The sequence below is a fragment of the Schistocerca gregaria genome, chromosome 2 (genome assembly GCF_023897955.1).
Source record: "Schistocerca gregaria isolate iqSchGreg1 chromosome 2, iqSchGreg1.2, whole genome shotgun sequence".
NCBI classification, from domain to species: Eukaryota; Metazoa; Arthropoda; class Insecta; order Orthoptera; family Acrididae; genus Schistocerca; species Schistocerca gregaria.
Genome location: NC_064921.1, coordinates 1,021,108,777 through 1,021,126,742, shown reverse-complemented (window position 1 = coordinate 1,021,126,742; position 17,966 = coordinate 1,021,108,777). Strand labels below are relative to the sequence as shown.

Genomic DNA, 17,966 nt, shown 5'->3' with positions numbered 1-17,966 from the left:
GAAGGTGTGGTGTTGCTTCATGACAACACACGTCCCCATATCATAAATGTCGCAGTGCGGAAATTACGCCAGCTCATACGACAGACACAAGACCACCCGCTCTGTAGCGCTGATCAGCCCCCAAGCGACTGTCACACCTTCGGCACCCTAATAAAGGCCTTGAAGCGTCGATGATTCTGTCAGACGGGGATGTGCGGCAGGATGCGGACTTCTTCACGCAGCAGACGCGGTGTTTTACCGGAAGGTTGTCATCGACCTGATGGGTCGGTAGTAAGAGTGCCTCAGAGCTCCCGATGCTTTTGCCGATTGGCGTACTGACTCTGGAGTGTACGGCCTTCGAACGGAAACTTTTTGATGGCCCCCATAACATACCATATGATCGTTTAGACAGTTCACTGCGTTCCTCTTCACTTTGGAAAATCGGACATCAGTTGGGTTGAGTAAATCCGCTGTGTCCCCGCCCGGCCATCTGTGGATGGTTTTTAGGCGGTTTTCCATCTGCCTCGCCGTATGAGGGCTGGTTCCCCTTATTCTGCCTCAGTTGCACTATGTCGGCGATTGCTGCGCAAACAAGTTCTCCACGTACGCGTACACCACCATTACTCTACCACGCAAACGTAGGGGTTACACTCGTCTGGTGCGAGACGTTCCCTGGGGGGTCCTCCGGGAGCCGGACCGCACAATAACCCTGGGTTCGGTGTGGGGCGGCGGAGGGGTGAAGTGTACTGCGGTAGCCGTCGTGGCGTTGTGGACCACTGCGGCTGCGGCGTGGACGGAGCCTCTCCGTCGTTTCTAGGTCCCCGGTTAACATACAATACAGTACAATGCAAATCCGCTGTTGTTATTGTACAGCGTGCAATCCACTTGATACTCGGCACCACGGGTCCAATTCCATTCAATGTTCCTTCCTCATTTATAGATGTATATCTATGTTCCTCACTGTCGATAAGATTACATGTTGAGGGCAAGAGGGAATCGGTGAGGTATTTTGTGTATAATCTGAAATTAGTTGGAATTTTGCTATTGACGGCGGTGTACCGCAAGACTCTCACACTCGTTATTAAATATTGGTTCTGAGTATTGTTTCATACCACTTGCCAGTTTGTACTCCTGTATTTCTCTTCTGTCATGTTTCCAGCTTTGTGTTCCGTTAATGTATGGTATAATTAACTTACTTTTGTCAGTTTGTTATCGGTCGTTGCCGCTTGCATATACCCTACTGACCATTAAAATTGCTACACCAAGAAGAAATGCAGATGATAAACGGGTATGCATTGGACAAATATATTATACTAGAACGGATAGGTGATTAAATTTTCACGCAATTTGGGTGCAGAGGTCCTCAGAAATAAGTACCCAGAACACCTCTGGCCATAATAACGGCCTTGATACGCCTGGGCATTGGTCAAACAGAGCTTGAATGGCGTGTTCAGGTACAGCTGCCCATGCAGCTTCAACACGATACCACAGTTCATCAAGAGTAGTGACTGGCGTATTGTGACGAGCCAGTTGCTCGGCCACCATTGAACAGACGTTTGCAGTTGGTGAGAGATCTGGAGAATGTGCTGGCCAGGGCAGCAGTCGAACGTTTTCTGTATCCAGAAAGGCCCGTACAGGACCTGCAACATGTGGTCGTGCGTTATCCTGCTGAAATGTTGGGTTTCGCAGGGATCGAATGGTGGGTAGAGCCACGGGTCGTAACACATCTGAAATGTAACGTCCACTGTTCAAAGTGCCGTCAATGCGAACAAGAGGTGACCGAGACGTGTAACCAATGGCCATCACGCCAATACCATCACGCCAGTATGGCGATGACGAATACACGCTTCCAATGTGCGTTTACCGCGATGTCGCCAAACACGGATACGACCATCATGATGCTGTAAACAGAACCTGGATTCATCCGAAAAAAATGACGTTTTGCCATCCGTGCACCCAGTTTCGTTGTTGAGTACACCATCGCAGGCGCTCCTGTCTGTGATGCAGCGTCAAGGGTAACCGCAGCCATGGTCTTCGAGCTGATAGTCCATGCTGCTGCAAACGTCGAACTGTTCGTGCAGATGGTTGTTGTCTTGCAAACGTCTCCATCTGTTGACTCAGGGATCGAGATGTAGCTGCTCCATCCGTTACAGACATGCGGATAAGATGCCTGTCATCTCGACTGCTAGTGATACGAGGCCGTTGGGATCCAGCACGGCGTTCCGTATTACCCTCCTGAACCCACCGATTCCATATTCTGCTAACAGTCATTGGTCTCGACCAACGCGAGCAACAATGTCGCGATATGATAAACCGCAATCGCGATAGGCTACAAGCCGATCTTTATGAAAGTCGGAAACGTGATGGTACGCATTTCTCCTCCTTACACGAGGCATCACAACAATGTTTCACCAGGCAACGCCGGTCAACTGCTCTTTGTGTATGAGAAATAGGTTGGAAACTTTCATCATGTCATCATGTTGTAGGTGTCGGCACCGGCGCCAACCTTGTGTGAATGCTCTGAAAAGCTAATCATTTGCATATCACAGCATCTTCTTCCTGTCGTTTAGTTTCCCGTCTGTAGCACGCCATCTTCGTGGTGTAGCTATTTGAATGGCCAGTACTGTAAATTTTGGAGAGAGATCAAGGAATGGTTTCAGTAAGGAGGTTCAAATGGGTGTAAGTTGCAGCAATTACTACTCAGAAATGAAGAAGCTTGCATAGGCTAGACTAGCATGGAGAACTGCATCAAACCAGTCTTCAGACAGAAGACTACAACAAAATTTATCTTCGTTTATTTATTTCACGAACAAGTGTAGATACACATTAACGGTTGGGGTATGTGGTTTCATCAATGTTCCTTCCCAAACTTATAAAATCTTATGATTTTAATTTGTGTGGTAATAATAAGATGAAGGAGGTATCCCTAGGTGGTAATGAATTTAAGTGGTCGAACTTAGGTCAATTTAGGGGTCAAGGATTATGCTAAATACACCCAACAGGAAGTGGTGGTGTCGCAAGTCGGATGTATACGACAGACTTTTAGGCTAGGCGCAAATTGAGACGCGTGTAGCACGTGTGACGTGACACGACACTACAGCGCTACACGCACGAGTTGCGCGGGTCCAGCGCACATTGCGACGCGTACACCGTACTTCGCACGTGCCGGCTGGCGACGCTCTGCGCTCACAGAACCGCACCGCGCGCAACCTGTTATCTTTCTCAAACGACTTTACAGAAACTATTCACAGAAAATATTTGATTTTTGCCTTACTTGTAGCGTTATGTGTCAGCTTCGTGCCGTTGTGCCCATCATCTCGCTGATGACCATTCTTATCGTGATGAAACTACGCAAAATTCGCAATGTTTTGCAACGAAAATTTTGCGTTTGGTGCGTATTACGCCATATATTGCTGCGTATGAAATTTAGCTAACATGTTGAATTTTTGTTTAGACTTGGGAGGAGGTCTCTATCTGCCTCCGATCTCGAGAAATTGGATCCTATGTAGCGCGCTCACTCCCGATCTCACGCCCGCAACATCTCTCATACTCCTAAACCGCTCGAGACATCGAAACGAAAGTTTGGTGAATGACAGCATACAAGGAGGAGAGTGTTTTGTCAATTCTTAAACACAAGGAGCTTTTTTATCTATGGTGATATATCAGTACTTCCCTTTTTGTTTGTTTCACTCCAGTGACTGTAATTTTTAAGAGTTATCGACAGCTAGCGAAACAAGAGCTTCCTAGTACCAAAATAAACATGAAATTTTTTCTTTTATGTTACTGCAAACCGACACTATGAGGTTTTTTGTAAGTTAACGAGCTCTGTGATTGACAATTCCTTGTTTAATGAGGCACATCGTTTCGGAATTCGGTCGCAGTAGCTACTGTGAGATGAGTCTGGTAAATTACACTGTGACAAAGAAAGTACAATTAAACCAGCCACCAAGCGAAATGTGGCCGTTACTCACAAACGGTGATACTTCTTCGAATGAGAAAAGGTTAAAAACTCACACAAAAATAGATTGCCACTTCTGTTGGAATTTTGGTGGAATCTCTGTTACCCATCGCATTTTTAACACTGAGCTACTGGAATGGAAACTTACCAAAGGATTGTCTTGATCTGAGCAGTATTAAAATAATGACGAGCGTTCCTTCAGGCGGAATGATAGGCACATGCTAGATACTGGTTACTCAATCTACGGCTTGCCAAGCTGACAATGTGTGATCGCGAATAAAATACTTGTTATTCAGGAAAATAAACAATTGATCTGTCGCACAACCCAATGGTCAGGAGGATAACGCGCGCGGCAGGAATGCTAGCAATGTGTGCCTTGTGAGCTGGAGTTCGAAAAACATTGTCATGAAGGTAGATCTGCCTTTGTCAGCAGTACATTTCAACAAATTAAATATATCTAATCATGTCACTCTTTAAGGATATTCCTATTTTCGTAATAATACCGACCATTTTCCTCATTTGTGTACTCTGTTGTATAATTAGTTTATTAATGCTGATAGTGTGCGTGTAACAACTGAAATGCTTTTTCTCATCACGACGAACCAATTAAAACATTGTCATTTGTGACTGCTTTTCAACTGTTTCTAGCTTGCAGTGAAAATGCGATGTTCACATGCATGTAGTACAATGTGTCGTATTACATTATTACATCCACATCCAAGTAATCACAGTGAGACTTTTATACTTCAGATCTTGGAACACAAAGGGATCACACCTGTGGAGATTATTCTTTTCTAAACTTTTGTAACAGATCGTACATATACGCCAGCATAATAGGCAGCGAGAAGATAACCTCGTTTTACTTTCCTGCCTTGGTTCTTAATCACATGATTTTATAATATTCCTTGCTCCCTTATTCACTACCCTCCGTCCCTTCGTGTGATCTGAAAACATCGCGGAGGCATGTGATACAACTGCAGCGGCCAATGGATCACCAGTTATTGAGATATGCATTTTTCTTGACAGAAGAAAAACAAAACAAAACTATACAGATATAAAAACAGAAAAGTATAATGGACTAACGAAGAAATCTGGAGCGCTTAAAAAACGAAAAACGAAACACTACCCAAGGGCAACAAAATTTAGTATACAGTAAGGCAAAATTTATCGTATGGACAATACTACCACTGCTCGTATGCGCCGTTCCGATGTGAGCATATGGCCGGGCTACTTTTCCGCTTCTCGCCTAAAATTTCCCACGGTGCTAGCGAGGCACGAGAAATGGTGGCGCAACCACAACGCCGCGCGACCTGGCGCAGGCGCGGGTCGCGTCCCAGTCTCGTCGCGTCGCAATTTGCGCGGTCCCATTTGAACCAGTGAAGTTGCAAAAATGCGCGCTGCGCTGCGTCGCTTCGCACGCGCTATACGCGTCTGAATTTGCGCCTAGCCTTACGTAGTGTTTGCGCTTCCAATGTTTATATTCGTATTAGTTTCGAAGATGAGGTGTCGTGCGACTTGCGCCAACAGAGTACAGCGAGGCCACGATCCAGTGTGTGAGCAACCTGAACAGCAGCGAGCACGTGTGTTGCAGTGCTGCAGCTCGCGCAACCGCGGCTGTGGCGAGGCCTGGGCCGGTTTGGCGCCTCGCCGCTAGAGGCGCCAGCGCAGCCTGGCGCGCTGACCGCCAGTTCGCTGGCGAGCCTGCTGGTGCAGCGCTGGCCCTCCGAGGGCGACTCCGACTTCTGCCTGCGCGGCCTGCTGGACGGCTGCCGCGTCTCCAGCGGCTGCTGGAGGGTCGAGACCAGCAGCGAGCCGGTCCCCAGGGGATACTCCACCACGCACCGCCTGCTCTTCTACTCGGTCGCCTGGAGGGTAAGCTCTACTTTCCACACATTACTTATTTTTTCCTCTTTCACTTTCGATCTCTATTGGAGGGGGCAGTGTTTATCTATCATCAAACATATTTCCTTCTTTATTGATCATTTATTTCCCACTCCATGGGTTGAGCGGTGGCAGCAACCATGTTGCTGCTCTTCAGTCAACCGCTTTTAAAATATATACATCGCCATCGCCCTCATATACAGGGTGTTACAAAAAGGTACGGCCAAACTTTCAGGAAACATTCCTCACACACAAAGAAAGAAAATATGTTATGTGGACATGTGTCCGGAAACGCTTGCTTTTCATGTTAGAACTCACTTTATTACTTCTCTTCAAATCACATTAATCATGGAATGGAAACATACAGCAACAGAACGTACCAGCGTGACTTCAAACACTTTGTTACAGGAAATGTTCAAAATGTCCTCCGTTAGCGAGGATACATACATCAACCCTCCGTCGCATGGAATCCCTGATGCGCTGATGCAGCCCTGGAGAATGGCGTATTGTATGACAGCCGTCCACAAGACGAGCACGAAGACTCTACATTTGGTACTGGGGTTGCGTAGACAAGAGCTTTCAAATGCCCCCATAAATGAAAGTCAAGAGGGTTGAGGTCAGGAGAGCGTGGAGGCCATGGAATTGGTCCGCCTCTACCAATCCATCGGTCACCGAATCTGTTGTTGAGAAGCGTACGAACACTTCGACTGAAATGAGAAGGAGCTCCATCGTGCATGAACCACATGTTGTGTCGTACTTGTAAAGGCACATGTTCTAGCAGCACAGGTAGAGTATCATGTATGAAATCATGATAACGTGCTCCATTGAGCGTTGGTGGAAGAACATGGGGCCCAGTCGAGACATCACCAACAGTGCCTGCCCAAACGTTCACAGAAAATCTGTGTTGATGACGTGATTGCACAATTGCGTACGGATTCTCGTCAGCCCACACATGTTGATTGTGAAAATTTACAATTTGATCACGTTGGAATGAAGCTTCATCCGTAAAGAGAACATTTGCACTGAAATGAGGATTGACACATTGTTGGATGAACCATTCGCAGAAGTGTACCCGTGAAGGCCAATCAGCTGCTGATAGTGCCTGCACACGGTGTACATGGTACGGAAACAACTGGTTGTCACGTAGCACTCTCCATACAGTGACGAGGTCGACGTTACCTTGTACAGCAGCAACTTCTCTGACGCTGACATTAGGGTTATCGTCAACTGCACGAATAATTGCCTCGTACATTTCAGGTGTCCTCGTCGTTCTAGGTCTTCCCCAGTCGCGAGTCATAGGCTGGAATGTTCCGTGCTCCCTAAGACGCCGATCAATTGCTTCGAACGTCTTCCTGTCGGGACACGATCGTTCTGGAAATCTGTCTCGATACAATCGTACCGCGCCACGGCTATTGCCCCGTGTGCCGGCCGCGGTGATCTCGTGGTTCTAGGCGCTCAGTCCGGAGCCGCGCGACTGCTACGGTCGCAGGTTCGAATCCTGCCTCGGGCATGGGTGTGTGTTATGTCCTTAGGTTAGTTAGGTTTAAGTAGTTCTAAGTTCTAGGGGACTAATGACCACAGATGTTAAGTCCCATAGTGCGCAGAGCCATTTCAACCATTATTGCCCCGTGCTAATCCATACATCAAATGGGCATCTGCCAACTCCACATTTGTAAACATTGCACTGACTGCAAAACCACGTTCGTGATGAACACTAACCTGTTGATGCTACGTACTGATGTGCTTGATGCTAGTACTGCAGAGCAATGAGTCGCATGTCAACACAAGCAACGAAGTCAACATTACCTTCCTTCAATTGGGCCAACTGGCGGTGAAATCGAGGAAGTACAGTAAATACTGACGAAACCAAAATGAACTCTAACATGGAAATTAAGCGTTTCCGGACACATGTCCACATAACATCTTTTGTTTATTTGTGTGTGAGGAATGTTTCCTGAAAGTTGCTTTTCTTGTAACACCTTGTATACAGTGATTGGGACTGTCTGTTCCGTCTTCACACGTTTACACTGAGGTGACAAAAGTCATAGGATATATCCTAATATCGTGTCGGAACTCCTTTCGCGCGGTGTAGTGCAGCAACTCAACATGTCACCGACTCAACAAGTTGTTTGGGACTCCCCTACACAAATATTGAGCCCTTCTATAGCCGTCCATGGCTGCTAAAGTGTTGTTGATGCAGGATTTTGTTCTGGAACTACCCTCTCGATTATGTCCCATAAATGTTCGATGCAACTCATGTCGGGCATTATGGGCGGCCAAGTCATTCGCTCAGATTGTCCAGAATGTTCTTCAAACCAGTCAAGAATAACTGTGATCCGGTGATGTGGTGCATTGTCATCCATAAGAGTTCCGTCGTTGTTTGGGAACATAAAGTCCATTAATGGCTATAAATGCCCTCCAAGAAGCCGAATATAACAATTTCGAGTCAATGATTGGTTCAGATGGACCACTGGATTCAACCCATTCCATATAAACATAGTCCACACCATTATGGAGCCACCACCAGCTTTCACAGTGCTTTGTTGACAACTTGGGTCCATGGCTTTGTGAGGTCTGCGCCACACTCGAACACTACTATCAGCTCTTACAACTAAAGTCGGGCCAACAGATATGGTCGAGAGCCCAGGAGAGGCGCTGCAGGCGATGCCGTGGTGTTAGCAAAGGCACTTGCGTCAGTCGTCTGCTGCCATAATCCATTAATCCAGTAACGTGGCCGTAGGCCACGGCACTTCGTGAGAGGTAATGCCTGAAATTTGGTATTCTCGGTACATTCTTGACTCTGTGGATCTGGGAATACTGAATTCCCTAGCGAATTCCGCATAGCAAACTCAAAATTGGCTTACTTAATAGAAGGCACTATACGTGTATTGTTACTTGTATCTCATACTTTTCTTATATCTGTGATAAATTTTGTATTATATGGCAGTTTGTTGTGTAGTTATATCCCTTTGTGGAAGCTTTCTTTTCGGGAGCGGCCAATGTTTGTACAGCAACGTTTTCAAGATGTGCGTACAAGGCATTCGTATAATTTAGAATAATCCATGCACCGATCTTTAATTCTAACAGCTCTCTTTCATTTTAGTAAGAAAGGGTTTGTAGCAGAAAATGTGTGTATTTTTGTGAACTTCACATGACTGTTCAGATCTCAACCAATGCCATTGTAATAAAGACAAGCGTAAGTTGCGCGCGGGTCGTTTCATCTTCATCTCCATATAGCCTCCTTTAGCCAACACAGAACTTTCAATCATTGTGACACGTTGCACTATCTTGGTAGGAAACTATCAGTACGGCAACCGTACTGCTTTTCTGTTATAAGCAGCGTACTTTCACAGACCATTCCCTTTCAGCTCGGCTGCGCCAACGCCACGTCTTTCGCTGATACGGACTGGAGCACCCGAATCCCTGAGCTGTGTGCCAGCATCTTGCTGGACGCTGAAGAACTCGCCGCGGGCGGCTATCTATCACCCACCAGGGATCTCTTCACCGAGCAAAGTAATCACGACATTTGTACAGCTTACAGTGTGCAGTGTGACTTAATAAGCGTTGTCCACCTAGAGCAGAAGGAATTTCTCGTTTGTCAGAAGATAACACCACAGTAGCAGTTTGTAACAACAGGCGCGAGGAAAGAAATTTTGGAACACCCAGTACTTCACATGATTTACACGCTGCTCGTGTCACGTTATTGACCTCTATTTAGTATTGCTAATACACAATACAACACGATAGTGCATTTCGCACGACCACTACATGTATACTTCGCAATCAGTCTCACAGTGTGAGTGCATGGTACTTCGGCTGCTACAATAAATATGTGACCACATTCTCATTGTTAAATCAGATATGTATGGAACTTTTTGTGCGCAAATTACACTCCAGTTACAACACATTGTCATTAATCTGCGTTTCACAGATGGAATATTCGAGGGCGTACTGAAAAGTAACGCCTCGGAACTTTTTTATGTGAAAACTCTTGAAGCTTCTTAAATAAAACAAACGATAGTAACATTCTACATACGGGGTGATCAAAAAGCCACTATAAATTTAAAAACGTAATAAACCACAGAATAATGTAGACAGAGAGGTACAAATTGACACAAATGCTTGAAATGACATGGGGTTTTATTAGAACAAAAAAAAAAACAAAGTTCACAAAATGTCCGACAGATGGCGCTGGACAGCAAAACATTAGTGACTGCGCATGACAATCGTGTATAAAAGGAGGTGTAATGAGAGAGAGAATCAGATGCTCCAGCAGTCGCAGCATGTTGACGTTACCTGAAAAGCCGCTTTTAGTGAAGCTGTATTATCAGAATGGGGAATGTGCTAGTTCAGCGTTACGATCCTATCGCCATAGGAAGGAGATTCGAACGGGTAAAGCTCCGTTGAAAAATGCAGTTGTGGCGAGAATGATTTCGAAGTTCGAAGCCACGGGTTGTTTAGACGATAGACCCCGTAATACCCGACCGAGCACAAGACGTAATGCTGCTGAGACAGTTCAGGAAGAAATGGAGACTGTAGCGGGTTCGTCTCTGCAAGGGGAAGTCGGCGCTCGTGCAGTCGCACGTCGCAACGGCATTCCATACACTACTGTTAGGTTGGCCCTTAGAAAAGATAGCGGAAGATGACGATTCATTGAGTAACGTGTTGTGGACCGACGAATCTCATTTCACGCTCCGAGGGTCTGTCGACGACCACAACTGCAGAATTTGCGCTACCGAAAATCCTAGAACTGTCGTGGAAACTCCATTGCACGACGAGAAAGTCACGGAACGGAATGGGTTGGATTTACCAAATATACCGTTATCGTGCCTTTTTTCTTCGAGGAAATGCGTGATTCTGAATTTGTAACTGCTACCGTGACGGGTGAGAAGTACTGCGATATGTTACAGAATCGCATCATCCCCAGCCTGGCTGATAAACACCTGCTGGAACGTACGATGTTTATGCAAGATGGCGCTCCACCCCATATTGCTAGACGCGTGAAAGATCTCTTGCGCGCATCGTTTGGTGATGATCGTGTGCTCAGCCGCCACTTTCGTCATGCTTGGCCTCCCAGGTCCCCAGATCTCAGTCCGTGCAATTATTGGCTTTGGGGTTACCTCAAGTCGCAAGTGTATGGTGATCGACCGACATCTCTAGGGATGCTGAAAGACGACATCCGACACCAATGCTTCACCATAACTCCGGATATGCTTTACAGTGCTGTTCACAACTATTCCTCGACTACAGCTATTGTTGAGGAATGATGGTGGACATATTGATCATTTCCTGTAAAGAACATCATCTTGGCTTTGTCTTACTTTGTTATGTTAATTATTGCTATTCTTATTAGATGAAGCGCCATCTGTCGGACATTTTTTGAACTTTTGTATTTTTTCGGTTCTAATAAAACCCAATGTCATTCCAAGCATGTGTGTCAATTTGTACGTCTCTATCTACATTATTTCGTGATTTATTCAGTTTTCAAATTTTTGCTGACTTTTTGATCACCCAGTATTTATTCTTCATGTCTAGATATTTATATCTCAATATAATTACTCTGGCGGTGAATACATTTCTCCCAACGAGAGACCAGTTTCTCGAGACAGTTATTGTAGAATGTCTGACTTGGCTGACGGAGCTACAACCTCACCTCTGCTTGCAAAGGAGGGTGTTCTTTAAGTTTTGCAAAGAGATGAAAATCGGGTGGGGCCAAGTCGGGACTGTATGGAGGATGATCAATGACAGTGAACTGAAGGCGTCGTCGGACTGTTGCAGATGTTTCAGCGGTCGTGTGTGTCCCTTCGAATTCGAAACTCGATTACGTCACGCTGTTCCTCATATACAGAGTTGGTTATGTTACACGCTACAGTTCGGAGCCCTGTAGCGAGAGAGGGCTGCAAATACAGTATGCAGACATGAATAATAAAAATGTAGAATGTTAAAAAAATAGGAGGCACTACTTTCCAGCATGTCCTCACACAATCAGTTAACAACGGCGTACCTTGACTTATAATTCATTTGTACACTTTCTCTCAAGTACTATATTTCCGCAAGACACCGTATGAACGTAAAGCACAGGGATAATGCTTCGGAAACTGAATAGAAGACAAGGCATTTAATTTAGTGGATGGATGGAGGAAAAGAACATTAGAGTTGAACGTCCCATCGACAACGAGAGGATGAAGACGGTGCACAAACTCGAACTGGACAGTAAATCAGCAGTGGCCTTTCGACAGGCGCCATCCTGGCAGTCTCCATAATTGAGTTATATAAACCACGGAATCACTAAATCAGGACAGCTGTATGGATATCTGAAGTCCGTTAAACCTTTGCACTATCTCTCTCAATCCTGTACTGGAAGGGAGACTTTTGCTATGCTGGATGTTGTACTTTGTCCTTGTATCCAGCGTTTCTAGTCACTAACAAAAGAATACGAATTTATTCGTTCACCTTCTACTGTAGATAAATAACTATTTATATTTGAATCTGCCGCTCTAGAAACTAGATTTATTTTTGACCGACATGAATATTCTTTTGTACTCTGTTGAATACTGGTCTCGTAACATATCGTGTGCCTGTTACTTGGGATACATAAATTTGTTCAGAACCAAAACATATTCGTGGTTTGATTCGTCTGAGGTCCTGTGGATCAAATAGTAGGCTTTATTCATAAAGTTGAGTATCATCTGCAGTTAGTTTACGTTAGTCCCATTACAACAAACTATATGTTTTCTGTGTTCCAGTTGTCCTTTGTGGTCTAGAGGGATTTAAAGAATTTATAAAACCTTCGTGGCTGGAGAAGATACTATCATGGCAACGACCATTTGGCTGTTACGGAAATCTGCATAATTCTATCCTACGCAAAAGGTAAGTAAATTTTCTCGCAGTCGGTTAGTAAAATAAAGTAAATGACTTGGCGTCCTTTGATGGAGAATGCCAGAGCCGTAAAATCATTTTTCCAAAAACGGCTCTGTCAACAGTTGTAAGCAAGGAACTACCTTCCACAACACCTCTCCTCCATCGCCCCAACCTAAACAAATTGAAGCTAACTCATGAAAACGGCGCTGTTTAGGTTTATATTGTTTAGGTTGGGGCGATGGAGGAGAGGTGTTGTGGAAGATAGTTGCTTGCTTACAACTGTTGACAGAGCCGTTTTTGGAAAAATATTTTTACGGCTCTGGGGTTCTCCATCAGTTCATATTGTTTAGGTTGGGGCGATGGAGGGGAGGTGTTGTGGAAGATAGTTCCTTGCTTATAGCTGTTGAGGGCATCACGGTCCATTTCTAGGAAAGGGCGGATAGATTTACGTAACATAAGTATGATGAACTAGCAGAGTACCTAGTGTTGCCCGAGTAGTCCGAGTAGTGCTTATTCCAACCTTGTGTTACGGCTTCTGCACCACTTGTCAGCAGCAGACACAGTGGCTGCGCCAAAGACTGAGACGGCGTGGAGTTTTACAATTATTTATTGAACTTTCTTTACAATTTCTACCTCGTCGTCGCTGCCCAACCCTGCGAATCCCTCCACCTGGCTGCTGCTGTGTAGATTCTCCGATAATGCGCGCAACGCGCGCCGCTGATCGCACTCGGGAGCCTCAGGCCACCAGTGCTCCGCTGAGGCCAGGATGGTCTGTGGTTGAGATGAACTCGTCGCCGCTGGGCAGCCCAGTATGGCCGCGTCGCGGTGAGGTCAGCTGCTGGCGCCTGCTGCACCGGCGGCCTGGAAACCGTCAGTCGCAATGTCTGCGAGGTGCCGTCATGGACGGACCACGCGCCGTGGGGCCGGGTTGCCGTGGAGTCCGGGCTTCAGTCCCCGGTGGCGCCTGTGACCGAGACCGCGCTGCGGCCGGTCCTGCTGGAAGTTCTCGCTGTAGTAGTCAGCCACGGTGCCGACCGAACTCGGGCCGACCTCCAGAGCTGAAGTTGATATCTGGCGGCGAACGGATGACTCCTGCGAGCTGGAACAGACTTCCGGAATCGTCAACTACGAAGACTGGACATCCAGACATGGACCACGCCCGTCCTCAGATCCAAACTGCTTCCTAATGGCTTCTGTCTGTTGCTGCCTGCGCTCCACTATTTATATCCGGCAGGAGGACGTTTTTTTTACCCTCGGTGGTAGCTTTTTGTTATTACTCCCGCAGTATATTGCAGCATAACTCTGCGTGCTGGCCCTACTTCCCCTTACTCAGCACTGTCCAGGCTTCACTCAGCGCTCGGTCTGTCTGCGTCTTGTGTCAGTCTGTTGGTAGACTGCTGTTGTCAGCAAGGCTATCTGTGCCTGCCTACTTTGCAACACCTCAGTCGCCTTTTGCCATTCTACACTGCGTGAAGCAACGCTTACTACATGTGGCTGCAACCCTTGTGTTAGTCCATTTCCCCCTCGCTCCTCCCCCTGTCCATTACCCTTACCCCTCCCTTCTTTCAGCTCCTCCATCTCCAATTCTCTCTCCATCTCTTTCTGCTCTTCTGTCTGTCTATCTCCTCCTATCCCTTTGTCTGCCTATCCACTCTTCTGCCCTCTCTCTGACCATCTGCTTGCCCACTCCACCCTGTCCTTCTACTCCTTCCCCCCTCAGTCCATTCCCCCCTCTGTTGATCTCCTCCTCCTCTTCCTCATCTAATTCAATCTCTTGATGCCCTCTCTTTTTCCATCCCCTTCTCCCCCCTTCGCTGTTCCTTTCCTCCTTCCTCCTCTCTCTCTCTCCTTCTCCACCTGCTTCCTTTCTCTATTTCCTCCTCTCCCCACTTTCTGCCATCCCTTCGTCTTCCCTTTCTCCATCCATTCCCTTCTTCTCCTTTCCCTGCCCATGGGACCCTCTCATCTCTCGGTGTCCTTCTCACCCCCCCCCCCCCCAATCTCTGTCCATTTAATCCTCCTTCTTTTCTCTGCCAATCTCCACCTCTCCCCTCTATCCAGTTCCTCTTCACCCTCTTTCTATCCATCTCTTTGTCTCCCCCCTATCTGTGCCAATTTCCTCCTCTCCTCTTTTTCTCCCCTTCTCCTCCTTCAAATGCCTTTCTTCACTTTCTCGCCTCCCCCACCCCAATAGGAGGCTGGTGGTTCTCACTGTCACACTATTTCTTCCCAGATCGTCGTTAACATGCGTATCAAATTTGGTTGAAATCGTTGCACAGGGTTTAGGATGAGCTCTCTATCCTTAATTTTGCTCCCACAAACACATGTCAAAAACATTTCACATATATTTAACATACACTCCTGGAAATTGAAATAAGAACACGGTGAATTCACTGTCACAGGAAGGGGAAACTTTATTGACACATTCCTGGGGTCAGATACATCACATGATCACACTGACAGAACCACAGGCACATAGACACAGGCAACAGAGCATGCACAATGTCGGCACTTGTACAGTGTATATCCACCTTTCGCAGCAATGCAGGCTGCTATTCTCCCATGGAGACGATCGTAGAGATGCTGGATGTAGTCCTGTGGAACGGCTTGCCATGCCATTTCCACCTGGCGCCTCAGTTGGACCAGCGTTCGTGCTGGACGTGCACACCGCGTGAGACGACGCTTCATCTAGTCCCAAACATGCTCAATGGGGGACAGATCCGGAGATCTTGCTGGCCAGGGTAGTTGACTTACACCTTCTAGAGCACGTTGGGTGGCACGGGATACATGCAGACGTGCGTTGTCCTGTTGGAACAGCAAGTTCCCTTGTCGGTCTAGGAATGGTAGAACGATGGGTTCGATGACGGTTTGGATGTACCGTGCACTATTCAGTGTCCCCTCGACGATCACCAGAGGTGTACGGCCAGTGTAGGAGATCGCTCCCCACACCATGATGCCGGGTGTTGGCCCTGTGTGCCTCGGTCGTATGCAGTCCTGATTGTGACGCTCACCTGCACGGCGCCAAACACGCATACGACCATCATTGGCACCATGGCAGAAGCGACTCTCATCGCTGAAGACGACATGTCTCCATTCGTCCCTCCATTCACGCCTGTCGCGACACCACTGGAGGCGGGCTGCACGATGTTGGGGCGTGAGCGGAAGACGGCCTAACGGTGTGCGGGACCGTAGCCCAGCTTCATGGAGACGGCTGCGAATGGTCCTCGCCGATACCCCAGGAGCAACAGTGTCCCTAATTTGCTGGGAAGTGGCGGTGCGGTCCCCTACGGCACTGCGTAGGATCCTACGGTCTTGGCGTGCATCCGTGCGTCGCTGCAGTCCGGTCCCAGGTCGACGGGCACCAGTGTTAAAGACTGCGATGGAGCTCCGTATGCCACGGCAAACTGGCTGACACTGACGGCGGCGGTGCACAAATGCTGCGCAGCTAGCGCCATTCGACGGCCAACACCGCGGTTCTTGGTGTGTCCGCTGTGCCGTGCGTGTGATCATTGCTTGTACAGCCCTCTCGCAGTGTCTGAAGCAAGTATGGTGGGTCTGACACACCGGTGTCAATGTGTTCTTTTTTCCATTTCCAGGAGTGTATTTCAAACGTATTTTTACACGTATTCCACCCGTATCTTCAGCGAATTTCACCATGCAGTTTCATTTTCATGAAGCTCTATGCTTATGACGTCGTTTCTCAAGATCTGTATTACGTAAAATGATGTATTTTCGTTGCTACATCCAGCAGAATATGTGGACGCTGTCTGCGAAATGTGATGCGAATAGAGTTACTAGCAAAAAGGGAATAAATTTAAATGCCATGCATGATGTGGCGGTTTTTAACGCACCTCATTGTTTCTCACGTCATATCTCCTGAACCATGTGTCTTTCAAGGACAAATTTTTCCTGTTGCATTTAGTTGTGTATGTTACTACTATGTGCCACGTGCGTCGGAATTACAATTAGCTGTAAAGAAATGACGAATTAAAACGTCGTGTTTCATGCGACAGTTTTACTGAGTGACCAGTGAAAATGTAGAAAACATTTTTTTTTTTCCTTTCATAATTTTGTGAGGGCTGCCAGCGACAAAAGTTTCGTAAAGGTTTGAAATTATGTTTAAAGCCTGTGACAAGTCAATAAAACTCTCATTCTCAAATACTCGATGAGTAAATTCTGTTTCTCACCTCTTTTTCACCCTCACCTGATCCCTTAGATAGGTAGATGGTTCATAAACCCACAGCGATTCTCTACAGGCAGTAAGTGCAAAGTGTACGAGGTCTGGTTGAAATCGGTCATGTGGTTTAGGAGGAGATACGGAACATAAATACATACATACAATCGTACGTCCATTTTTATAGGATGTATCGATTTCTGTGATAATTTGGGGCTGTTGTTCTTTTTCATAAAAAAATATAAAAAGTGTGGTTCTTGTTAGTGAAATATTCCGCAGTTCCTTGGAACAGCAACTATCCGCTTACTCTCGCATTCGGAAGGACGACGGCTCAATTCCGCGTCCGGGCATCCTGATTTAGGTTTCCCTAAATCGCTCCAGGCAAATGCCGGGATGGTTCCTTTGAAAGGGCACGGCCGACTTCTCACCCCGTCCTTCCCTAATCCGATGAGACCGATGACCTCGCAGTTTGGCCAAAACAACCCAGTCAACCCCGCTTACTCTTCAGCGTGTTCCAAAGAACTGCAAACGTTGCCACTGTTCATGCTCTGTTAAGTAGGGCAAGTGAACAGTTTCTTTTCCCTCCCTGTGCTTCTTCCTCTTTTGTTTGCTGCGAAATTCGAACCTCCTCTGCAAGCTTCTTCCATCATTCCAGCGGTTGTGCCTTGTCAACCCTCTTTTACCTTCTCCTACCATTTTATTTCATTCCCAAGGATCCACATAAAACTGGTTGACGGTATACTATACGCTGATGAGCCCAAACATTATGAACACTCCCTGCCTCGAGATAAAACAGCCGCCTGATGCATTTGCGAGAACTGATACGGTAAGGAAAGTACACTGAGGTGACAAAAGTCATGAGATACCTCCTAACATTGTGGCGGACCTCCTTTTGATCGGCGGAGTGCAGCAACGCGAGGTGGCATGGACTCAACAAATCGTAGGAAGTCCTCGGCAGAAACACTGAGCCATGTTGTCCCTATGAAAGTCCATAATTGCGAAAATGTGGCCGGCGCAGGATTTTGTACACGAAATGACTTCTCGATTATGTCCCATACACGTTCTACTGGACTCAAGTCGAGCGTTCTGAGCAAACAAATCGTTTGCTTGAAC

General features: G+C 46.8%; 1 protein-coding gene across 1 annotated transcript in view; it reads left to right on the top strand.

The window, feature by feature from the left end:
• LOC126335518 (UPF0764 protein C16orf89 homolog) overlaps positions 1-17,966 on the top strand; it is a 65,087-nt gene that overhangs the window by 37,563 nt on the left and 9,558 nt on the right. Inside the window, exons 3-5 of the mRNA XM_049998876.1 lie at positions 5,529-5,809; positions 9,187-9,331; positions 12,565-12,688. Coding sequence (XP_049854833.1) covers positions 5,529-5,809; positions 9,187-9,331; positions 12,565-12,688 — 550 coding nt within the window. The remainder of the gene's footprint in view (positions 1-5,528; positions 5,810-9,186; positions 9,332-12,564; positions 12,689-17,966) is intronic.